This window comes from Sturnus vulgaris, chromosome 2 (assembly GCF_052056855.1).
Source record: "Sturnus vulgaris isolate bStuVul1 chromosome 2, bStuVul1.hap1, whole genome shotgun sequence".
Classification (NCBI taxonomy): domain Eukaryota; kingdom Metazoa; phylum Chordata; class Aves; order Passeriformes; family Sturnidae; genus Sturnus; species Sturnus vulgaris.
Genome location: NC_142244.1, coordinates 18,860,844 through 18,886,726, shown reverse-complemented (window position 1 = coordinate 18,886,726; position 25,883 = coordinate 18,860,844). Strand labels below are relative to the sequence as shown.

Sequence of the window (25,883 nt, the reverse complement as noted above, 5' to 3'; positions counted from 1 at the left end):
CAGAGCGGGGCGAGACGCTACGGGCGGGCAGCGCCCACAGCCCCCCATGGCTGCGGGGTCGCGCCGGCCGAGGGCGGGAGCACGCCCCGGTGTTTACTCCGGGACGGCGCCGGGGGGCCGGGGGCGCGGGTCCTCGCCGCTGATTGGCTGATCCTCCGCCGGCGCCGCGCGAACCGCCCCTTGCTATTGGTCGGTCGCCGCCCCGCCCCCTGGCGTCTGCGTGCGCGCCATTAAGCGTGTCCCGCGCCGGCCGCCGTCGGCCGTCTCCCGGGGTGACGGGCTTGGTGTCGCGTCCCCGCGGCCGCGGAGCTCCCGGTGCCGCCGATGCGCGGCCCCGCCTGAGCGCCTCACCGGGAGCGGCCGGAGTGCGGTCCCCGCAGCCCGGAGCTGCCGCCGGTCCCCGCCGGCTGCTGCCGCCGCCGTGGCGGGGCCGGGCCGGGCCGGGCCGCGCGCCGCGCGCAGCCGTTGAGCTGCGGGGCCTCGGCGGAGGCAGCGGTGAGCGGGGAGGGAAAGGGCCCGGGGGAGGCGGCGGGCGCTCGGCAGACTTTCCTTCCATGGAGGGGATTTTATAGAATGCGTTCGGCTTATAAACTAAAAAAGTGCTCCCACAGTGGGAGAGACGAGCAAGTGACACATGGGTGAAGCGCAGCCGGGATTTGAGAGTTGCTGCTCTCTTGGAAACGGGAAAGGAAGGTTGGGAACGTGCCGGAAAGTGCAGATGCTCCCTTGAACTGCTGGACTTGCAGTAACATCTTTTTGCAGAAAATATAATGGTCCTAAACCTGTTCCACACAAAGATTTGAGTGCTTCGGGCTTTCAGAACGACACAGTTGTTGCACCTTACTTAGTTCTCAACTATAGTTTTGGCAAAGAGGATGGTGTTGACAAATTGTTGCTGAATATGCCTGCTTTGCTGCTCAGTCATTCGGTTTGCAGTTCAAAGTAAAACACAGTAAAATTGTCCTTACAATTGACATTCATTCAAGGAACATTACTGCAGGAAGTTAGATAATTAAACTGTGTGAGGGGAGACTGCTTTAAATGATTTGTTTAGCTGTGTTTCCAAGAGCGTGAAAGTTTGATGTGACTGAAATAAAATTCTGTATTGTAAAAGCCTCTGCTGAAGTTGGTGTACTAAATGTACTCCACTACATGTTGGGTAGGCTTCACTGCAAAGTTTGACAGGCTTCTGAACTTGTTGGTTTTGTTTGACCTCAACAAGCTGACAGATGTAATATCTGGAACAGGTTTGGGATGTTGTTAATGCAGCCTATAAAATGCCTGTCATATGTTCCATACATATTTCAGGGATCAAGTCTTTCCAAACTGGCATAGCAGAATGGGATTTACCTCTCTACCATAATATTTTCAGCGGTATTGAATGTCCTTTCCTCCTAGAGTGGCTTATTTCTGAAAATTTTTTATTTAATTTGTCGATTCCTGCCCACTCCCTTTTATGGTTTTGTATTTAAACAAGCTTCTTGTGCTAGGGCATAGTTGCTCTCTGCTTTTCATTCTTGAATAAGTTCTCGTCATCTGATGAATCCCATCTGAATGCTCTGGGCAATATATAGGCTCAAGAGCAATTTTGTGACAGTTTGCAAAGATAGTCTGTATAAAATAGGGTGGAGATGCTCAGACACTGAAAATGTTACATTTTTGTCATTTGACAAAATGACAATGCCACACTTTGTTCACTGAGCTGTTACATTTTGTTTTCTAGATATTTGTGTAGCTCTGTTCTCAAAGTGAACTTTGTCAGACTTGCTCGTGGGTTGAGGCACTACAGCCCACTGCATGTGAGTTTTTTTAAATGATTTTGTATTAAAATCAATACAAATTTTGTATTAAAACCAAGCTCTTCAGGGCTTGATTTTAATACTTGTAACAGTTGCAAACATCTTGCTCTTTTTGGGAACTTCTCTACTTTTCATATGCTCAGCTCTCTCATGGAGAAGCTATTCTCAGGTTCTCGTGGATAATGGAATATAAATGTTTAAAGAGTATCTGTTGTCTCTGCTTTGGATGAAACCTGACCTATTTCTGACACTGAATGACAGCAGATCCATGCAAAGGCATCCTTGAAAATGAGCTTTGTAAGATCAGGAGGAGTTCAGTTCCTACCTCTATAAATTATCTAAGCCATCACAGTTTATTAGAATTGTTATAATATTTAATTATTCAACTTCTGGAATAATTTAAAATTACATTAGTTTGAGGTTAGTTATAATTTAAAATGTGAAGGGAATTTTGAGATACAAGATTTAGGAGACCTGCTATGGTAATTCTCAAAAAGAGGAATATTCTGTTTCTTCCTGCTTGAAGAGTAGAAAGTGGGATTGTGGAATGATGGAAGTACTTGGTACTTCTATTTAATTTAGTGACAATTACTAGATATCATTGCCAGTTCCTCAAAATACTCGCTAGAGAGCCACAGTTTCCTTGCTGTGGGATCTTTTTGTGCAAAAGAAAGTGACAGCTAAATGAATACACTTAGCAGGTAGGGATGTTCTTTGTTTGCTTTTAATGCCTTATCCTGTTATGTTCTTGTAATTCTTACTCATGCTTGAAATTGGTCCTTATTCTCTGTCACTCAGCAGGGCTGTGGGACGTGTTGGTGAGACAAGCACTGAAATTTTGCAGCTGGATGTGTCTTGCTCCTCTAACTTGCAAGTTTCCTTCTGTGCTGTGGCCTGGCATTATTATTTGGGATAAATAGTGTGTGGTGGCTGCCCAGATCTGTAAAAGGGGGGTGCATGAAGTGTGAGAGGATGGAAAAGGGAAAGACAATGAGACTGAACATAACACAGCGAACAGCCAGGCTGCTGCCTTCCTTGTACAGAGGTGCCTAACTACTTTTTTTCCCTTTTTTTTTTCTTTCTAGGAGTGACAAGACAAGAATTTGGCTCTGAAGTCTCTCTGTCAGTCTCCTTGGGTTGCTCTGGCCTGCCCACATTATTCCTGTAGCTTTGGTGGCTCTGGATGGCTGGTGAAGAGAGATGTTCAATCTAATGGCCAATTGCTGCAACTGGTTAAAACGGTGGAGGGAACCTGTCAGGTAAACGTGGGAAAGTATTTTACATTTCTCATCTTCCCAAACTGTGTTTCACCTGTGTTTTATTCATTGTTTCATATTTGATCATGTCCAGCCTCTCACCCACCAGCACCCCCAAGTTCTTTCTCCCCAGGGCTCTTTTGCATGTGCTCATCCCTCAGCCTGTGCTGATACCATGAACCAGGTGCAGCACCTTGGCCTTGGTCTTGCTAAACCTCCTGATATTCCCATGGGCCATGTATTGATCTTGTGCAGTTCCCTCTGGATGGCTTCCCATCCTTCAGGTGTGTCAGCCTCACCACTCAGCTGCAGACTTGCTGAGGATGCCCTCAGCACCTTTTCTGTGTCATTAATGCAGATATTAACTAGCACTGCTCCCAGTACGGACCTCTGAGGGGCACTGCTGGTCACTGATGTCCTTTGGGACTCTGACCTGTCACCACTGTCCTCTGGCTGTGACTGTTCCTTACCTCCCAGTCCATCCACTGACCTCACCTCTCCTATTTGGATACAAGTCCAAATAAATGATATCTGTAATCCTTCCTTTGTTCACTGCTCTGGTCACTCCATCACAGAAACCCTCTAAGCTTCTCAGGGTAAAGTTTGTTTGGGTTTTGCCTTACTCTTCCAGTTTCTGCATTTTGAGATTCCAAAGCATAATTTATTTAATTTTTGGATTCTTTTCTCAGGAGTTTCTTGCTCTTCTGAAAGAACTTGCATAAATTATACTTCATGTTTGGTACTATTACAGTTTTAAATCTGCAAATAACAATGTTTTTTAGAATTCTTTCACTTAAGGGGGCATAAAATTGAGCAAATTGATTTGACCACTGAGTCTTTGTGAATAGGAGGAAGAACTGAGGTATGCATACATAAATATGGTTTTCCTCTGGCTTGTAAAATCCTATCCTGGTAAAAATATTAACCTGTATACCAGTTTGCTAATAAATTGTGCATTACTAGCACCACTTGTTTGCAAATTTATAGCCTAGAAACAAAGGCATGGTAATACACATATTTCCAGCATCTGGTATTGTCTACACAAGTGTTGTACACTGTGTGGTGGTGTTCAGACACACTGATGGAAACAGAAATAATTTTCTAATACAAAAAAAAAACTTTGAGGCAGAGACATGGTAAAAATACAGGGGAATGGAACTGCAATTACAGAAATTGTTAAAGGGACCATGACCACACCAATAAAATTTACAGTGCTATGAAATTAAATTGCAGCAGGCTAGTACCAGTTGAAAGCAATATCATTGTCTCATGTGAAACTTAGACCATGATATGAGATTTTTCATTTCATACCTTGTTCTGCTGTTCTGTCTAAGATGATTGGACATATTAAACACCAGACACAAAATAGTAACAATGCCTTGGTATTTTATACCTCTTCTTTCTATTATATGGTGGCAAATTTGCTGTGCATGTGTTTAAAAAATAGAATAAATGATGTGTAACTAGAGGAAAAAAATTAAATATCTTTCTCTTTTTTTTTTTTCTCCTTATGGAGGAAGGTGACACTAATAATGGTGGGTCTTGATAATGCTGGGAAAACTGCTACAGTCCGAGGAATTCAAGGAGGTAAGTGATCAATTTATAATCCAAATGGGGCACTGAGAATATCATTCCTAATTTTCAATCATATAAGTCTGAAAATACTGCTTCATCTCTTAATGTATCTCTCCCTCCCATATTGTTAAAAGAAAATGTTGGTGATTGTACCATCCAAATATCACATATACCACATCTTGATACAAACATTGCAATGGACAACACAATCAGTGGACTCGATTTTTTTTCTTTTTTTTCCTAGTGTGCATGTGCTGAAGTTGCTTTCAGGTGACCATTCCAGTAATGTGCATACAGCAGTAAACTTTATATAACAATCAATGTTGTAAGTAAATATATATAAGCAGAAAAGGTTTAAAAGAAGGAAATTGGTGTGTATGGCATTACACCATATTTTTATGTTACATATTTTTTATCACTATTTATAATTAAAAAATTATGATAAATAAAATTGCCACTAAGAGACCACTCAATTTTGAAGGGTACTTTGCCCTGGCACATGCAAGCAGGATATAATTTGAGATAAAACTTGTGCTTATGAAAACAAAAATTCTGTATTTTTTTTCTTCCACTTGTGGAATTGTCTTTCTGAATAACTTTCATCTTGTGCAAGAACAAGAGTTTACTTAGTAGTGTTTTGGCAGACTTGGAGACTCCACCTCGAGTTTGTTTACTTGTGTTATGTAAGTTCACAGGCTTGCTAAAGCACAAATAAAATCTTGAGTATTCTCTCCTATTCCTCCATCTTTACCCTGAAAACAGGAGTTTTTCATTACTCAGCCTTCCATTCTATTTGAAAATCACTTCTACTGTCTTTACCATCTGAATGTAACAGTTATTTCTTAAAGTCCTATTTTTCAGGGGAAAAAAATGAGATAAAGATGTGTATTTCTAAAGGGAAACTCAAGGAAAAGATCGTTCTGATTTCTCTGAGTGTTCCCCAGGGCTTAAACGTCCTGAATGCTCATCTTGCCTGTCTCAAGGGTAGGAGCAGAAGGCTGGTGGTGATTCAGTTTCTACAGAGCTCTTCAGAGCTCAGTGCTTTTAGCCAGTTTTTTCCTCTCAACAAGCTGAATTTTACATGTTTATTTTGCCTTGTGCTACCAGCTGCATAAAACAGAGATCCAATTATCTCAGCCCTGCAGGCACAGCTTAGTGGTGTGAGGCGAGTCCAGAATTTCTTTGCCCTCAGGAAAGAGAGACAGCAAGCAAAAGTATTAAATAGTATTAAATAGAAATCTATAATTTTTTAGCATATTGCATGGCAAATTAGGAAAAAAACCCAGCAAATAAAAATAACCAAACAAACAAAGGCTAAAACCTAGCCTTGAATGAAGGGAATCAAATAATTTACATCTCAGAAGAACATTGTTTCAGTCATTGCATCTCAGCCTTTGGTTTGAACTTCTGAAGCTGTTTTGGCAACCATGAAGGATTAAAAAAATGTGGCAGATCACAAGGGTTCCCAGGTCATAATGCATTAACTGTTTTGGTTGTTTTCCTTCTCAAAGTTGAATTACTACCATGGAAATGAGAGTGGAAGTGAAAATGCAGTACAGTAACCACCACTGCAATGGAACTGTGGTGTGAAATGTTAAAATCTGCCTTTTGGGCCCCTCTCTTTTCTCCCCTCTTTCACTCTCCCCTCTTCTCACTCTCCTAAATCTAAATTAATGTAAAGTAACTAGATGAGAGTTAATTTAAAATTCCCTGAGGAGAGGCAAAATCTTCATGTATGGAAAAATGTGGTCAGCAATATTTAATAGGGAGGTTTGGCTCTGTCTTTTTAAAATGTGAATTTTGCTATACAAATCCCACTATAAAACCCTCTTTAAACTTCTTTGACAGAGTCTCCTGAAGATGTGGCTCCAACAGTTGGGTTTTCCAAAATTGATCTTAAACAGGGACGCTTTGAAGTCACCATCTATGATTTAGGAGGTGGAAAACGAATTCGGAATATCTGGAGGAATTATTATGCTGAGTCCTACGGTGTCATATTTGTGGTGGATTCCAGTGACATTGAAAGAATGGAAGAAACAAAACAAGCCATGATAGAAGTTTTAAAAAGCCCTAAGATATCAGGAAAACCTGTGTTAGTGTAAGTAATGTAATGAGTGTTCTCCTAATAATCTGAAATTGGGTGAAATTAGACCTGAAGAAGGATTTCTGTTGTAACTAATACTGCTGTAATTTTGGCACTAACCTACACTACAATTAGTTTTATGGTTTTATGTTTTACTTAATCCTTCTCAGGGGTATTTATTTCTCTCCTCTTTCATTAGCCATGGAAAAAATAACAAGGTGGGATTTTTTTAACACTTTAAAATTCTAATATAACTTGAAATGCTAGGTTAAAAGGCTTTACAAATTTGGAATGGCAACACGATGTAAAAATATTATTGCTACTTATTCCTACATCAATTAATTAAATGGTAAATTGTTGATTATATTCAGAAATAGCATGATCTCTCAGAAATAAATGTCTTGTTCACTTAACACATGGTGCTGCTGATACATGATCAGCAAAATCTCTTTAAAGGAGGTTTACTTTAATTGTATTGGGCATGTGCTTTTTCCCTGTTCAATAGAGTTTGTAAAAATATTGGAAAGAATGTATATCATTAAATTCCACACCAAAAATATTTGATAACAAATATTCTTTTGAAGTTAAAAAACAAACTCTGAAAGTTGAAAATGGTTTATCAAGTCAATAATGTCTGGTGAACTTAATGACCTCCATAATGCATGAATTGCACAACATTCCTGTGCTATCATAAAGAATCTATAGGTAAGAGTAGAGACCTCTAATTTTTAAGAAATAGTGATGCTCTGCTGGTTTGAAGCTGAGCCTGGCTAATTGTGTTGATGAAGTGGAGGGTAGTTCAGCAAGGTAATGGTGTATATGTTGAAAATAGATTAGATTTTACCTTTATTGCTCTGAATGTTACTGGCACAGGGAAGGCAATAAAGCCAACTTAGTGTAACTCAAATATGTTTTGAAAATGCAGCTGTGGCAGTAGAAAACTGCTATTTTTTTTTAATTAAATGCAACTTTATGGGGGGTTTGGGGTTGTATTTTTTTTGGTAGAAATCTCTATGCTCTAATCCTATGATGGAGTTTGTTTGGGTGCCTGATTGGACCTGCAGAGAACTCGCTCTCTTCCCTGGATCTTGATGCTGCTTTTTGATCTCTATCAGTAGCTAATCAGAAGGCAGAGTGTATTTATTAATTGCTCTAATGGTGACTAAACCAAGTCTGTTGATGTTATTACTTTTTATTAGATTAAGCTTCGAGCCTTTGATCAGAATTTGCTTTTGCAGTGTCCCAGTTCTGTGGAGGGATCCAATAATTCTTTGGTTTATATTCCCTCTGTGTCTGCCCTTTGAGTTAAGAATTCTCTCCTGTATTGTCAGATTTCCAAATTTATGCTGAAAGTTAGCCTTTTTTAATATTATAATAATTTACATGTTCAGATTTTATGGATTTTCTGGTTTTGTTGTTTTTTTAAATGAGATACTTGCTACCCATATAGCAATAAGTTTCCTAATACCTTGCTAATTACAAAAATTAGTGCATTTTAATCTGTGCAGAATAGGCTGAATTGCACAATGGAGACATAAAATTGGTGCTAAATACTCTATCTTACAGAAATGTAGGAATATAAGAAATCTGATGTTCAGTGTGATTATTTTCTACAAAATTAATTGCTGCTTTCCCATGTTGTAATTTATTGCTGCCCACCGAGGTGTCACAGCATCATTTTAAGACAATTTTCCTCAAGTGTTGATACTATTGTATTTTACTTGGTGTAAATTATTTAGACATATTAAACTTGTCATTTGGGTTTTTTTTACTGTTCAGTGTTACCACCTGATTTATGTTTATGGGTAAATTCTTCTGGCAGCATCCTCAAGACTTATAGGTATGCAAGTTTAAATTTTCCTCAGATAGGATTATTTTTGTCCTTTTATCAGAAAGGAGCACACACATCATATTATGCAGGCAAATGCTGGTTTTGTTTGGGATTAGTTATGTTTATTTGGAGTCTTTGTTTTGCTTTGGGGGTTTTTTGTAAGTTGACATGGAGCACGTGCAAGAGGAAATGCAAGTCCATGTGCTGTGACTGATATTTTATACCAAGGAGATTTTTTGGACAGGTATTTTGGTAGGAGAAAGCTCCTCTCTACCTGTTATTTTGGTGATAAGGGATTATAGCTATTAATGTTTCACTTTTCTGCATAGAACACTTGCAGCTGGGCTTTAATTTGTTTGGTTTTCTGCATATTTATGTAACTCCTGAAAACACTAGAAAGTTACTTTAGTGATCACTGCAAAAATTCTGCTGCTAATAGTTTTGAATGCTCAATATCAAATTCAGTGTAAACTGTAGTTCATACTATAATTTCATACTGTTTATTTTCAGTTAATAGTACCCCCTATCAAGGAAAAGGTTTCCACAAGTCTTTCTCACTTTCCACTTCTCCTTCAATGTGTTTTATCTGTTTTGCCTGCTTCTAACAAGTTTACATCTGGAAATTACTTAGGCAGCTGTTTTCCGAAGTATTAAAACTTGAATTTTGAAAATGTGAGTTTTATTCTACTATTGAACTACAGTTCTTGTTTATTGGCTAATATCTACTCTGCCCTTGGAACATAAAGCTATTTTTAATATATGCAGTTAAGGGGAGAGTGTTTAATGCAATAGTTCCAGTGGTGTCATCATCTAAGTTTATTTGTTGTTGCTACTGTGTAAATAGTATTTTTCACTTTAAGGTTCAGACCTTTGATTGTATTTTGATAGCAGTTAATTTCATTTGCAGTTTTAATCTGGGATGGAAGGAATCCAACTATTTCTACATATCACAATGTGAAAATGACTTTGATAGTAGATTTTTTTCCCACTACATGCAACTAAAAACATCCAGTTCACTCAGTATCTTGCTGAATTGCAGTGCAGTTTCTTTTGCCTTCTCTCTCCAAATAAAGTGGTATTGATTGTGTCTTTGCACAGCAATAAGCAGTTTAGGAATTTATTTCTAGTTTGCTGTTTGATTCTAGTGTGGAATTATATTTTTTAAATTTCTTTTTGGAAGTAACTTTTTTGTCTCAGTTAGATTGCTATTGTCTGCTAAATTGAATGGAGAGCTATTTCTCACTCAGCTCCAAAAGGAGTTGGTTACAGGAGGTCCCTTCCAACCTAAAGCATTCTCTGGTTCTAGATTATGGAGGAGTAGGGGGTGCAAGGATGGAGTTCTATTTTTTATGTTATTTTTTTCATTAATTTTTGTGCTAGCAAAAGTGAGACTGCAAATGTGACTGTGTATTTAAGTAGGGTAGGCAGCATTAAGAATGTGCCTTGTGAGTGTGTAATTAAAGATCATATTCCCCTATCCTGGTAGGGCTCTGCCTGGGGAGCTGAATAATATAAATATCTCTGTGTCAGTTGATAAAACTTTTCCTATAGAGGTAGTATTGAAACATTCCTGCTAAGTTTTCTGACCTCTGATTTGATTTAGGCATCCCATTCTGGTTTGTTACTAATGGTGTCTGCTTCATGTATGGATTTGTTTTGCAGATTTTCAGATTCCTGGGGAAAAAAACATTTAGAATTTGCACAAATGAATATAAATGCTAAAAAACCACAAGGCAACTAAAAATACATATTATTATTTTGTGAAAAGTAAATAAAACATTTTTATCCTGTCTTTGAGATTACCAGTATTTTTCAATGCTTCCCAACAGCATGGGGAGTTTGTTGCCAGACTGTTTCAGTTTGAAGAACCAAACTAAACTTGAGAAATTCTAAACTTTGAAGAAGCTTAGAAGAATGAAAAAATGTCACTTTTATCCTTTTATCCTTTCTTGTAGTTCATGTGTTTCTGTGAAAACCATGTAATTCTTTACTCTGTTATGGAAAATGGAGAGAGAGCTCTGCTGAAGGTAAAATGGGAAGAAAAGTGAAGCAGTTGAGGGATCCCAAAAATGCTTTCCAAGATCAGTTTGGTGTGGAGGAACCATTGATATTCCAAGCAGTTCATTTCTTGTGTCATCTGCAGCACGGACAGCACCAGCAGCAAATCACTTTGCAAGGGTTTCTTTTTTTATACCTGACTGCAAGGCCAAACTTTTCTTTAGATACCTGAGTATATTCTTGAGTGTTGTTCATGCAGATTTCGATGTTGTTGATCATCTCCCCTTGCTCCTCCACCAGAATTGAGATCTGGATAAAGAGTTCTTTCACGTCTTTGATCTGGTTCTCCAGATTGACCAGTTCTTTATGTCTCTGCTCGATCTCTGACAGCTGTGCTTTAGTAATCTTGACTTCAGTGAGTAGATTTTCATTGAAGATCTCCCATTTTCCTTGCTGGAGCATGTCATTGACTTCCTCTTCAGACACCTCTTTGCCAGCTACCTCGAGCTGGCGCCGGATGAATGTCCTGCACTTGTCCTGCTTGGCGGTGATGGCCTCGTTGTAGGAGAGCATGGCCTGGAGGTAGCGGTGGGACAGGAAGGCATGCTGGGCTGCCAGGATCCTCACCGTGGCTCGGGCCGGCCCGTGCTCGTTTTCAGCTCTCCTCACCGCTTTTGACAGCTCATCCAAACATTTGCGTACGTGTTCTGCTTGAATTTTGATTTCCCTTGCTATGTTAGATTCCTTCTTGAGAACGCTGAACCTTCTCATTGAAGACACCAGGCTTTTTTGTTGTTGGCTGAATTTACTGACTTCTTCCACCAGATTATTAATTTCGTTCTGAAGCTTCTGGATTTCATGCAAGTGCCTTTCAGTTATGGGCTCTTTTTCATAAATAATGGCCTGCTGTTCAAACTCCTCCTGCTCCTCTTCCTGTACAGTTGCACCATTGTTTTCCCCAGCTATCTGTAGTTCCTTAACTCTCAGTTTAAGCTCTTGCAGGCGATCTCTCATGGTTTTTGTGGTCAGGATTCTTTCCTGGGTTTTTTGTTGTTTTTTTTTTTTTTTTGTTTTGTTTTGTTTTGTTTTCCCCTCTTGCAACACAAGAAGTTAATTCCAATATCTTTTTTGTTTGGTTTGTTTTGTTGCACTGTAATCAAAATGTAACAACAATCAATGTTAGTGGTTATCTGAATATATGAAAAGTAGTCTTGGAGATGAGAGCTACTTCCCTCTGCACCAAAGTAAAAGTAGCAATGAGTTGGAAGTGGGGGGCATTCTGAACAAATTGTGATTTGTAGCCCAAGGCCATTTTTGTGATATATTTGTGGTACAGCACACAGAACTTAGACCAGAGAGGTGGAGAGGACTTTTCTTCTGGGGAGGAAGAGAGGAGTAACTCCTATTATTTTATCGTTATTCTTTACTTGATGAAAACTAATCAACCTATAAATCTTTTTGGAAATAGAAGTGAGTGTGACTGTGCCATTTTCGGATTCTCAGTAGGAAATCTTTCAATTTTGAGATTATGAGACAGACTTTGTAAAAAATCAGTGTTCTGGCATGAATTTAGATTATTAATTTGGCCACACTCAAAAACCTTTCTCCATTTTCCTTGCCTGGGGAGTTAGATAGTAACTGAAGCAGTTAGCACAAAACAGAACAACAGAACTCTTAAATCATTTAGGAACTCTAAAACTTTAGCATGGAAATAAATTAATTTGTTATGTTTGAGTTTTTGTGAAGTTGAATCCATATCACTAATGTTGCAGCATGAAGATTTTTCTAAGCCTTTTTTTAAATTACTGTTATCTACTCTTACACTGTCATTTACATTCTTCATAAAATTGATCAAATGTGCACTGTCAACCACAGTGGGCTACAATTCAGTGCTATTTCTTATTTAACAGAAAGCAGGTACAGTTTTGTTTTGTTCCCTAGCTGCTGTGCATGTTTTATAGGAGAGATAATTAAGAGCAAGATATTTTCTAAAACACGCCCAATGGAAACTTAAGTTCAACTATTTTTAATCATAGGCAAGAATGTATTTTTCTCAAACTCTACATAAATTATTTCTTTGGACTGTGATCAAGAATGGAAAATTTCTGTAAGAAGTAACATGTTCAGGACTAGAAGATTATGGGATTTTTTACTTAGAGTCTTCTGGTTCAATCAGATGTGTGTCTTTCAAAGGGCTGTTCAAGCAGAAAGGTTAAATAGCACAGTGGTATCTTTTGGCTGTTTCAGAGGTTTTAGGGCTGTTCTCTGAAATAATAGCATTAAATAGGTGCAACTCTTATTAAACCCTGATTCTGCAGATTTTATTTTTTCTTAGCAAGCAAATGCAGGATTTCTAAATAGTATCCAAAAGTTCCTTTTTTAGAAACTGCAAAGGGTCTATCCAGTAATCTATCAATATGCAAATGATTTTCTTGTATTTGTACAGTTCCAAATGATACTGCTGTGCTATCTCTGCTCCCCTACGCATATTTCAAGTCTCTAAATAGATTTTTGTAGAAGGCATGGAGTTGAGCAGTGTGGACACGTCTTCACAGATTTAAATCTGGCTTTCTGCAGGAGGATTAGCTGAAAAACAAAACTCGAAATGCTTCAGAGGTCAGTCATGAGAAAGAATGTTGATATGCTACCCTAGTGTGGATTTTCCTTACTGCTTTTTTTTCCCCCTTAATATTTGAATTTAGTGTTTGTTGATTCACATCAAAAGAATCTCAAAAGCCTGGCAATCATTAGAAGTTACAGTAATGTGCTGAGACTTGTGATCAGACAAGTGTGCAAGTTATTTATTGGAGAATGTTATTCTGGGGTGGGGAAAATGCAAAATGTATTCATTTTATGACAGTAATGCCTCTCCATTGCTGAACTTTTCTGTGGATATCCCCACGGCAGAAGTCAGGCAATTTCTCCCAGATAACATTCTTCAGGAATGTTCCAGAGCTGCTTGGCACCACCAACGGGGAAAGTTCAGCCTGGGGCATGTGAAAGGACCCAGGGCTGCTAAACAGGGCTTCAGAGAAGTGACCTGAAAATCTGTTCTAGTCCAGCCTCACACATCTGCTGACCCATGTTAATTCAGCAGGGCTGGGCAAACCTGGGATTAAAAGCAAGTTCTAAGTGCTTATGCTATGAGGTGACAAGAATTTCTTGTGTCTAAGAGAATTGGTGCATTGCTCTTGAAATAGCTGTGTTCTGTGGGGCTGGAGGGAGGAACCTCACAGAACTGCAAAACAAATTTGCAAATATTGTTAAATATCAAAGGAGTGAGCAGAAAATACTAAAATACTGGAGATTTTTTGATTTATTTTTTTTTTCTTGTGTAAAGATCGGTCTCACAAAAGACTGGAATGTAAGCAATTGAATCTTAGTTTCATATATTCTCTGCTGTCAGGCATGCCTTCAAAGCCTGCCACTGAACAGGCTTGCCAAGAATTGTGCTTGGTTATGCTGGCCATTGGAACACATGCTGGTTTCAAAGAAATGTGGATGTCTTCATGACAGAGATAACCTTGGAAATTGTTGGCTTGGCTTCTTGAGTGTTCCACAACAAGCTCTGTTCATTTACTGAGTCCTTGTTTTGTCCTACGTTTGTATATAGGGGCACATCCTGTTTTTCTTTTCTTTGAGAGATGAAAGCACTTCACTTTCCTTGAAGTTTTTGTCAGTAAAGGGGAGAACATGCCTGTTCTTTAGAGTGAAGTAAATGGAATATGGGGGCTGAATGCACTCCAGTGACAATGTGGCCCCTACATTCACTGCCCATTGCAGTGTTACTATCATGCAAACCCATGGGTGATTAAGTTTGTTCTTCTCAAAGCATCCTCATATATAGCTATATATAATTATAATTAGTTGACAGGTTCAGAAATGCAATTTTCACATCTTTGTCAAATATATTTAATAATACAGTCATATAGTATAATGATATTTGCCTTCTGATAACTTGGCTGTGTTGCTCCTCAGGAGCAGGGTTATATGAATCTCTCCATTGGAACAGATGCCTTATGTGGCTGGGGAAGTCCTGATAAAGACAATTACCTCAGCACACTGACTAGGGTAATAATAGATCCTGGTAGCTGGACCACCATTAGAATCTGTCATGATGACAAAGTATATCCAGAATTCAAAGATAATGAGCTTGACTGAAATGAAATTTTTTATATTGCCTTCTCCATTTAAAAAAACCAACAAAACAGGCAAGTTGAAAGGTCCACTTGCTTAATTGCAACCACACAGAATATTCTTCCACCTATCTGATAATTTTTTCAGTAGACCCAGGAAACATGGAGCCTACATTCAAAAATAAGATTTGGACTACATTAAGTTAAAAGACATAACTGCATATTTGAAGTAGGAAAGTATGGAACTCTTTTGTTTCTGGTTGTAATTGGGTTTAATGGCTTCTTATTTGGATTTGCTTGATTGTTTTATTTCTTCCCCAATCCCCAAATTACCAAAGCCTCCTGTTTATTTTAATTTCTGCTTTTGTTCACTATTTCTTGGTTATTCAGCACTTTGATTAAAATGCCTGAGAGCAAAGGCTCTGTTTCTATTTGATCTTTGATACAATTTGCCACCTTACCTTGATTTTAACATTTTGCACTCTCTTCCATAGAAGAGGACTTGCAGGCAATCAAGGAACAGAATCTTCTCTTTAAGAGTTCTTTGATGTCTATGATCTGTGTTCTGGTTCATGCTGCCTTCTTTACCTCTGCTGAAACTGCTGGTTTTTTGTTTGTTAGTGGGGTTTTTAGTTTTGGAAGAGTTATTTTGTTTGGGTTTTTTCTTAATGATTGCACCAAAAATAAGGGTAGGTTTGTTTTCCTGACCTTTAGCTATGAGTCATTTAAGGGCACTGGGTAGACCATGCTTTCAGACAATGTGTCCAAAAGGAATTTCATGTTACATGTAATCCTAAACTTTTTTTTATTATTTTGTGTGTGTGTTACTAGTTTTTATCATTTCCAAGCTGCAGTGAAATTACATTACAGCTCTGTCATGTGGTGCCAAGAAACCCATCTAACTTTTTTCCAAGCACAATGACAATGAGTAAATCTTGGAGTCATACTCTGGATCTTGATTGCTGCTTAAATGTCTTAAGTTAGCCACAAAAAGTTAGTGAGAGACATATACTATTGAAATGGATATAGTTTAAAATCCTAACAGTTGTCTTTGGGGAAAGCTGGTGTTCTGAGTGAAATTCAGTTTGTGCTCTCATGTTCTCACAAGGAACTTGCTTGGTGGTGTTTTGAAATCTTGCCCAGTTTCTCTAAGATCTATCTGAAGTAACTGAAGTAGGATATCTTGGTTTAAGTTACATTTATTTTTTCATTTGTTTAAAAAGTTTCCTTTAACTTAAATACCTTGTAAACAAACGTACTTAAACCAAGGATTATGACACATAAATTACTTGGATGAAAATGTCCTTTTAAGCATCTCTGTTGTTAGATAAATCCTTGGAAAAACATACTTAAAAATAGTTACAAGTTCAGGTTTCTGTTTGTGGGAGGCGTGGGTGTGGTTCAACAAGAAAATAGCAAAGGCAGAGAGCTTGCCACCGATGAGATGATAATGCAAAACCAGTCACAGTTTCAGCAAAGGGAATGATCACAACTTCTCTGTGGGCAACCTGTGCCAAATCCTCACCACGCTCACAGTAAAGAATTTCTTGCTAACATGTAATCTAAACCTTTCCTCTCGCATTTAAAGCACTTCAGCCTTGTCCTATCACTATGTAAAAACTGCCACAGCACTTGCCAGGGAAACCAAAATTAGCAGTATGTACAAGAACAGAAATGCTGCATTTGAAGCAAGGTAGCTTGGGAATTCTCTAATTAGTGTGGTTTGTGGGAGGTGGAGAAGTGTGGATAGAGTAAAACCAAGAAATTAAAATGTAGTAAAGCAGCCCTGAGTATTCAAAGAATACATAAGGTGGGAAAGAATTAAGCCAAAGTTGCTGGAAAGGTGTAGCCAAATCATGCTGCTCTGAGTGAGTTTTCTGAGAGATGTGGAGGGAGGAAAACAGAATTAAAATACTTCAAGATGTTCTTGGGCCTTTGACCACAAATCTGTATCACAGCCATCTTGTAGGAGATTGTGTTGGTATTTTGCTATTTTTGAAGTATTTGATTCAAAGATACAAAGATACAGTGAATCAGCTGCAAATCAGAGCTTGTTCCTTGAAGTTTTGATATCTTTTTATGGTTGTGTGGCTGCAGATGTAGACTGAAGGAAAAACGTTTACTAGCATTTCCATGTCTGCAGACATTCCTGCTGATGCTTTGGGTAATAGGAGGTGAAGAGTTCATGCCTTTGCACTGACATAAATCCCAGTGAGGGTGATGGACGCTGCACCTCACTTACAAAACAATAATTTCACTTTGCAAGTCACTTAGTCCGCAGCTAATTCTCTGTAATTGCTAAGAACTTCATGTTTTGATGGTGCTTTTTTTACCATTTAACCAGAGATTTGCTGTCAGTAGTGCTCTTTGAGTCCTTACAAACTTAGAGGTCACAAAAACCTAGAGAGTCATGATCTACTCTGCCCAAAGATCACATCATTAAGGTCCAAATACTGATATATTTTAAAGAGGTATTTGAAAATAAAATAGGAGCAAGAGAAAGGTCTGCAGCAGGATAGAGTACAGGTGAAATTGTTTCCATTTAATAGGATATATAGTTTGAACTAACACTTTACAGCTTTGTATTGCTCTAAGTGGTGTGAGAGATTTGTCTTCCTGACAGTAGAACTGCAGACTCAGAATTTGTGCCGTGCACTATCCCACCTGCTTTACATTCACATTTCATTTCTGTCAGGCCACAGAGCTGCCTATCACAGCCTTGGAACTCACCTGTAATAAATGCAAGGCAGGTTTTTTTTTAAAAAAAAAAAAATACAGGCAATTTGGCTGTACTTAGTTTGCCTAGGGTTTGATATATCAAGGTGAAATAGAGTATAAGAAAGCAATTCGCTTTTTTTTTAATCTTGTCCAAAAATATATTGCTATATCATTCATTGATATTTGTTTAGGAATTACGTATCTGGAAGCTGAACATAACTTGATTTAGGTGAGCTCAGACATTGTTGGCTGCAGCCTGTTTGACCAAGAGGTGGGATTGAACTGATAGCAGAGCAGAGTGTGTCAAGAAACGTTTTCAGTAAATAGGAATATGATTCAGACCTGTGGTGAGAATGAGGCCACTTAAGAAAATGAAACTAATTATAATTCCTGGTGTTCTTGTGACCAGTTCAAAAGCTAGTATGAGACTGAAGTTGCCTGGAGATATTGTTAACAGGAGGAGCTCAGAATCTTAGTTTTAACTGTTCTCTCATTTAATTGTGACCTTGAGGAACTCTCTAGGGAAAATATTGACTTATGGAAATGCCTCCTACAGCTCCCTGAAGTTGCATGAAAGCAGGCCAATAATCTCATAGCACTTTATTCACCTTTTTTTATTATAGTTTACCATAATCAAATTATTGTTTTGCATGAGAATTGAAGGCATGAATTGAAATAAGTCCCTTTATTTGAGAAAGAGCCACTTGGCAACCATCAGAATTTACTGATGGATTTGTCATTTTTGTCAGCAACCCAGAAGGGGCAGGGGCTTGAAATGCTAAAGAAGAATGTGCTTGAATGTCTGTTAACACTTGCATTTGGAAGGCAATCTGCAAAAAATCACCTGATAGAGCAGGCTAAGAACTTCATTAAGAGTGCCTTCCATGGGCCTCTTGAAACTGTTGGTCTGTTCTCCTACTTGTTTGTTAAAAGTATGAAGAATGCTGTTTTCCATGACTTCCTCAAAAAGCATGAACTGCCAATAATTGAAGAAGAAGGAACAAGCTAAACAAGGGCACAAGTCACTTATTTTTGCCTGTGTGTGCTTTGACTTTGATGGATGTTAACATAAACAAAGCATAAAGAGACAGAGTTTTTAATGCTCCATCTGCTGAGGCCTCACTTGTCTGGAATAAAAGAACATCCTTCTGATGGCTAGCCACAAGATTGCCCAAGAAAAAGGTTAATGGATGAGAGATAAAAATTCCAAAGGGAAAAAGGGTAGAGCAGCATTTTTCAATAGAAGAGTCACTGTAGAGTGAAGAATATGGCATTGTTCTTTGCTCTTGTTTAGGCTGCTGTTAATTTCAAAGGTTCTGTCTTTGTTTTCCCAGCTAATTCCATCCCTCAAAGCTATGGCTCCTTGAAGTAGCCTTAAAGACTAATTCTTGATCTTGGGTAAACCATTCTCATAAAGATTCATTTTCCTACAGTTGCTTTCAATCATGGGGATTGTTCTGATGCTGTAATATTTTGACCTCGGGGATGCTTTGCTCTTCATTAATTTTGATGGACTCTATGCAGATCTGACCCAAAATTTTGGGGTTGTGATCACTGATTCTGAGTAAATGTAACTCCAAAAGAAGCATATCTGAGACAGTTTTACAGATTTCACATTGCAAAGTAAACTTTTAATATTGGTTTGGTTTCTGTTGGGTTTTTTTTTCCCCTCTTTGCTCAGTAATTGAGATTTTATAGACAGGTAAGGAACTTCCTTAGCATTCAGACTTTGTTTTTCTCTGGCAGAAGTGGCTTCTAAGAGAAATATTGTCACTGAGCTGTAGATGTCAGTTGTGCCAATGCATACATAACACTCCCCTTCCACATTGTTTCTCGTGACTCTTAAAGTTCAAAAGTTCTCCAGTTGTTTAGAAAAATCCTACTTGATCTAAAAGCAGTAGGTGCCTGCTTTCTCTTTATTTCTAGCATGAGGTACATTTGTTACTCTAAGACAATTCAAATATACTTTATGTGAAACTGAAATAAACCAAGCATGATTTTATAGATGAAAGCTTCTTACTCAGCAAACTTAATATGATAAACTAACAGCCACTTTGCTGTGCTTTCAAGTATGTTTTGATATATACCTCCTACAGGTTTTTAAATATAAAAAATTGCTATATATGAAGTTCAACTGACTTTGAAAATCAAAATCAAGGTCTATCTTTTAAAATAACTGATGTATTCTTGAAAGAAGGGGTTTTTTTTGCATAAAACTTGCCTCAAACTCTGGTGTTCCTGTGCAAGAGCAGCAGAGCTGCTGTGAGTCCATATTCACCCACAGAAATATCTAACTCTTTGCAAGGCAGACACACATTATTTTTATGTCTTGACACTAAGGCACATTTTCATTCTAAACCCCACTACAAAGCCTTTTTCTGGTATTTGCAAATTTAGAAACATTAAGTAAGAGTATTTACCTCTCAATCCTGTGCTGGTGGCTTTTACCCTTTACACAGGAACTCCTGAGGTTAAGCTTCAGTATAATCCCAAAAACATTTTTCCAGAATATTCCCTAAGTAACGTGTCTTGAGTAACATTCCATGAAGTATTTCCTTCATTCTTCCTTCTTCTTATTCTTCTACTGTTGTCCAAGTGTGATCATCCTCAGGAGTGGTAGAGGGAGAGAAACTGCCTTCTGCAACTGCAGGAGACAGGCAAATTGATTACTTTGTGCCTGGGGAATCTGGTTGTGCCTGTTTGAAAGCCAGCCCTGCTGGGAGGCGGATCCCTCTGGAGTGCCCAGGAGCAGGAAGTGCCTTGGAGCAGCTCCCTTTAGAAGCTGCGAGTGGAGCAGAGCTTACCTTGGAAGCACGAGTGCAAGTGCAGGCTTGGCTTTCTTCTGCACCAATGCATGGAGAGAAGAGGAATTATTGAGGTTAGATTGATCTGTTCATGGTGGGGGGAAAACCCCCTGCAGAATAATGCATTTTACTACAGTATCTTAATAATACTTGAACTCTGTTTAAAAGTTTAACCTGTAGTCTGAAGTGGGCACCAATAGATGTACCTGAGCAAAAGTACTTCAGTTCCTGGGGAGATTAGGCAGAGACAGCTGTTTGGATTGCTGCTTTTCCAGGTACAGCACCTCAGCCACAGTTTTGGAATGCAGTCAGTATTGCTGCAGAGAAAGTGGGAGCTAATTGACCAGAAAGACAAATATGACACCTTTCAAGGTGTTAGAGATTAAAAATCAGCAGCTGCTGCAAGTTGCAGGATGTTAGTGTCAAACTGCCACTGAGCTATGCAGCTTACCAGCATTTCATTCTGCTTCAGCTGTGCTTTGTAGGCTGTGCAGAGCAAGAACAGTGGAAATAGCACAGTTATTTAATCTTCAGGTGAGAGAGGAATAGGCAACAAACAGTGCTCAGAAATACTTCCTTCAATTACATCTAGATGAATTGAGTGCACTGCTTTTTGAGACTAAGAGGCAGCACAGGTTTTTCAGACTGTAATAAAATAGGTTATGTGGAGGAGAAAAAAAGTGGAGGTAATTGTTTCCAGTCTTTTAATTACTTTCTTGCATTGCCTCTCAGTTTTTCCCTGGTTTAAGCTTTGGTTTCATAGCTAAATACTGAGAGGACAAGTCTTGTTCTAGCTGGTTGGTGAAAAGCAGCAGTGCTAGAATATTATAAACATATTGAAAATATCACAAGTTTTGTATATGCATTGAGCAGCAGTTTGGGAATCCCTGCACTAAATCATAAAAAACACTGTAGAAATTCTCTCTTTAAGAAGTGAGAATTCATTATCAAGGAAGGGCAGGGAGAAGAGCTTTGTGCTCTTTCCAGCTCTCCAGGCCAAGCCAGCAAAGTTTGGATTATCAGTAGGACGTAGGAATTTTTATCCCCAAGATGATGATAAATAAGTGAATGGTTTGAATGGTTTGGACCATAGATAGTTAAGAAGGATGAAGATTGAGAGAGACTGGACATTTGAGAAGCTGCTTTTCTAAGGTCGTCTTCATAAACAAATTCTTCTTGAAAAGGAAGATGGAAGATTAGATAATGAATTGTAGCTCATGAGGGTGATGGGGACAAGGAATGTGGGCTTTTGGGCTGTGGATGCAACACAGCTTTTTTTCTAATGTTTTTGATGCTGAAAAATCTCTTGGGAATAAAATAATTAAGAATTGAAGCTCTCATACTGGGATTCTGGAGAATATGGAAGAATAAGGTCTTAGATCAAATTAAAGTGCTGACAACTTTGGTAACTGTGGAGTGAATTCTTACCACTGTTCCTTTCCAGCAAGGAATTAACATAAATTCAAAAAACAAGCTTTGGCCTAAGTTCCCTAAAAGCCATTTAAGTTAATGATAATGAGTTGAGATTTCAGAAGGAAGACTATGATGTCTGGTTCCAACACCTTCTGCCATTGAGCCTGTGGAAGCCAAATATTTATCTTCCTACCCAGAAAATTGAGTCAAAGTTCTCATGTCATTGAAATGTTAAATTTCAGTGAAACATTATTTTAGTGGAATTCCTTTATTAGAAAGAAGCAAGTAGAAATTTCATATTTTTTAATGCTGTGCAGCACTTAGCTTGGATTATTCATGTTGTCGAAAGTGCAAAATAAGGTTGGATTGTATTTTTTATACTCGTAAAAGAATGTCTGTCTTCTAGAGTCCTGTTTCCCACCATATAAAAGTGACAAGACACCTTACAGAATACTTATTTTGTGAGCTATGTTGGGTTTTTTTTTGCTTTCTTCTATTTAATAAAATATGAGTTTTAGAGCCATTCATGCAAGTTCCTCCCTCTACACTCTAAGTTTTACTCAGGAAGAGCAATTTCAAAACATTGTTTGGTATTGGAGAGAAATGCTGGGTAGCAGGCAGAGCTGAGATGATCCTGAAGCACTTTTAAACAGGGAAATAATCATGGTTTGGAAAGTTACAAAACTGTGAACTTTCATTCAGAGGCTCCAACAGATTGTCCTGTGTTGCTTGAGATGTGAAGCAGGATGGTCTTTTATGTCCATTTTCTTAAATGTAAATATGATTGCTTGCTCTAGAAATAATATTAAATTATTACTAAGCACCTTAGTGATTGTCTAACATTAGTATCTGATGAAAATGGTGCATAGACTAACATGCTTATTAAGTGGAAGAAATAATTAAAGCTGAAACAAGGAATGTTATCTTTTCTTTCTCAGTCTTCCCCTTCTTCCTAGTTTTGTCACAAGCTCAGCTTTTGGAGATGTGAGAGTCTCTCTTGTGGCAGGATGCTGAGTGTTTGTTTTGATCTTCCCTCTAGGCTGGCAAATAAGCAGGACAGAGAAGGAGCTCTGTCAGAAGCAGATGTCATCGAGTCCTTGTCCCTGGAAAAGCTGGTTAATGAACACAAGTGTCTGTGTCAAATTGTAAGTAGATTTTAAGATGCTGTATTTTCTCTTATCTGTGTAAAGCTTCCATTAAGGTAGGAAATTGTGCTACACGGCATAAAACTGAAATTTAGATGTAGTATTCAGTGTCCTCTTCAGAAAAAACCTAGCAGGAAGTCATTGTGGGGGGAGCCAAAACCAGAAATCTTTATGAAAGCTACTTAATATTGGTCAGTATTTCAGAGAACATATCCAAATTAGTTGTCCCTGAAGTTTTTCTTTAAGCCTTTGTTTTAATCTACTAGTGTCTTAGGTAGGGCTTTACTTCCACAATCTTTTTTTCTGATGGGAGCAAAAAACATTTTGAAAGATAATGAGGGTTTATGCTGTTAGTAACCAAAATAAGAAGGCAGTTTTGCAAAACCATTTCAGCTTTGTATTTTAAAGTTTCAAAATAATTTTGATTCATTAGGGAGATTTGAAAAGTTTATAGAGCACTACATATTAGTAGTATTTTCTCTAATAGCTGAGTTAAAGTAGGGTATAGCTCTGTTTATTATGTCATGATTATCTGAGTGCTTTCCTTCAGTTACTGCACTTTGCACTATGCACATAGAGCACTCATAAAAACTAAAATTGCAAGTTCATCCTTATTTTTTTCCAAGGAACTTGTGTGACAAAAATATTTTCCTGAAAAATACCCGGTAAAAGAAGACCTGAAAGATACTAGTGTGTTCAAATACATCTGAATTGCTTAATTTCTGGCATGTGCTAGCAAAATGCTGTTCTTGTTCTTTATCTATATTTTGTGTCCAGATCACACACGCTTAAGACTGTTTCATACACTAATGGACACCTTCTTTTCCAGGCTCTTTAAAGATAAACATGGTCCCAAATTCCTTCTGTAGGATGACTCCTGGGGTCAATTTAAACAGAAGCATTTGAAACAAGATGGAAAGTTAGGCAAGGACCAAAAAAACCTTTTCTTCTTATTCTATCACTTAGTTTTCCACTGGATCTTTACATTTCCCCACAAAGCATTAAAGCAAATGAAAGGAGTAATTTGTCATGCTGTAGGACAGTGTGAGAATGACCTTCCTCTTTTTCTTATTTAATGTGTCTGTACATTCCACATTTCTAAATTTTTATATTTTATAACCAAACTGCAGCAACAATAATCTTGGTGCAAACTGAGAAGAACACTGCCCCAGTGCTGGCCAGTGTTTGATGTTAGTTTTCTCAGAGGAACAAGTTCTATACATCTTCTATACATCTCCTTCCTGACTAGGCTCTTCTGGAGAGTATTGCAGGGTTCCATAGTGAAAAGGACTCATATTTGAACTTAATTTAAACATAACTGGTCAGAATTTTTTTTTTTCTGCTGTAAATTATACATTCCATATCTGACTGTGGTGCCATTTAAATGCTTGAGAATTTTTCAGATGTTGGCTTTGGAGAGTTGGTCTCTTTTCATCTTCATAAACACAAATCCTGAACATGATCATTGTGAAATATCATCTCTAGATGTTATACACATAGGTGGATCTATACAATTGTTATTCAGAGAATGTTTTTAAAGACACATACAGTGCTCCAAAACATTCTGGAAAACAGTTCCCAGGAGATCTTGAGAGAACATCTTTTCCATGTTCCAAGGTTAAATCAAGCCCAGTTTGTCCCAATTAAAGCCTATTTAATTGTCCTCCTAACATGAGAAATTAAGAGGAAATTACTCTTTTTCCTATTTTCAGTTTCACTTTATGTTTCTGAAGGCCATTATCCTATATCTCCCTGAGGTATTTTTATCTCAAGAGCTGCACTCTTGGTCTTTGGTTTTCTTACCAGATGTGTTTTCATGACTATTTCAGAGGTTTGCATTTCTCTTTCAACAGATTGGCCCAGATCATGTTTCTCTCACTTGCTGCTGAGAGTTTAATGACAAAAAGTTTTACTCCAATTGAGGTGCAGAGCCTTGTTCTGATATAAAAAATTGAATTGGTTTGACAGCTTTTCTGACAAATTCATAGGAGATTTTATTTATCTCCGAGGTGCTTATCAACGTACTGAACTTTTTTTCATGAACTGAAGTAAAGCTGATTCTCTTTCATCTCAGAGTTTTCCATTTTGATTGATAAATCTAGCATGGACTATATATAACCCATATTTCTCAGTGTTTTACAAGCTTCACAGTAAGCAGTAATTGTTCAGCTAATTTCTTGTTTCCAGTCAAGGAATGTGGTCTGAACCACAAATATTTTTTCCCTCCTTCTCTATGTATTTCCAGGAACCTTGTTCAGCAATCATGGGCTGTGGGAAAAAAATTGATAAATCAATCAAAAAGGGGTTATTTTGGCTTCTCCATATCATAGCAAAAGATTTTGATGCCTTAAGTGAACGCATCCAGAGAGACACTGCAGAGCAAAAAGCACTTGAGGAGCAGAAGAAACTGGAACGAGCTGAGCGAGTCAGGAGGATAAGGGAAGAGAGGTACTTTGTGATTCCTACTCCATCCCTTGCTCCCTTCTCTAAGATATTTGGGTCATTCCTGTGCATAGATCTTACAGGAATCAGCCTATCCAGGATTTAAAGCTTACAAGCCAGGAGTCATTCTTGAAGTTTTTGCCTTTTCATCCGCTTTATTTGATTTGCTGCATGCTGGAAATGTACTGTGAATGAGAATTGCAAGGTAGTTGTGGAATAAATTTGGCCTTACTAATATAACTTAACAGAAGGCTGACCTAAAAAATAATTCCTGTGATTTAATCTGAAGTTACCTTCTAAAATAAAGTATTAAGTTAGACTCTCTAGCCCATATGTGAATATCAAAAACTAGGTACGAAAATTTATTCAATCCTATGCTTCATAAACTTTAGGATATCCAACAGGTGAGGCATGAAGACACTAAAGATGATGCAGTGAGAGGAAGCAGGATAAGTGATTTATTATTCCACTTCAAAGCCCTTTTTGGTCTTCAGCAGCCCGCTGTGGTGCTTGTGAAAAACTGATATGAATAATTTTAGTGAGGCATTCTTAAAGTATTTGCTGAGCACCCCTGTCCTCTGCTCTGCCTTGCATAGGCAGAGAATTTTGAGTCTCAGTTACTCTGGGATGTGTCTTGGACTATATTCTGGTTTAAATAAGCAAGTAAATTACTGAAGTACATT

General features: G+C 38.1%; 2 protein-coding genes across 6 annotated transcripts in view; one reads left to right on the top strand and one right to left on the bottom strand.

The window, feature by feature from the left end:
* The first annotated feature begins 356 nt into the window (after window positions 1–356).
* The window catches only part of ARL13B (ARF like GTPase 13B), a 33,195-nt gene continuing 7,668 nt past the window's right edge, over window positions 357–25,883 (top strand). For 2 of the 5 annotated variants that reach the window (XM_014888472.2, XM_088158502.1), the window contains exons 1-5: window positions 1,816–3,058; window positions 4,572–4,642; window positions 6,479–6,728; window positions 22,653–22,758; window positions 25,004–25,206. In XM_014888472.2, coding sequence (XP_014743958.2) covers window positions 3,000–3,058; window positions 4,572–4,642; window positions 6,479–6,728; window positions 22,653–22,758; window positions 25,004–25,206 — 689 coding nt within the window. In that variant the 5' untranslated portion in view covers window positions 1,816–2,999. The other 3 variants (XM_014888469.2, XM_088158498.1, XM_014888471.2) reach the window with 3 other exon arrangements.
* STX19 (syntaxin 19) lies at window positions 10,283–20,098 on the bottom strand. The gene is made up of 2 exons (XM_014888473.2): window positions 19,817–20,098; window positions 10,283–11,692 (listed from the first exon to the last, which is right to left on the bottom strand). The coding sequence occupies exon 2, from the start codon at window positions 11,554–11,556 to the stop codon at window positions 10,678–10,680; it is 879 nt and encodes a 292-aa protein (XP_014743959.1). The 5' UTR covers window positions 11,557–11,692; window positions 19,817–20,098; the 3' UTR covers window positions 10,283–10,677.

Bases quoted from the DNA above. Each gene is read 5' to 3' on its own strand.
- STX19 (XM_014888473.2), bottom strand. From the start codon at position 11,556: ATGAGAGATCGCCTGCAAGAGCTTAAACTGAGAGTTAAGGAACTACAG.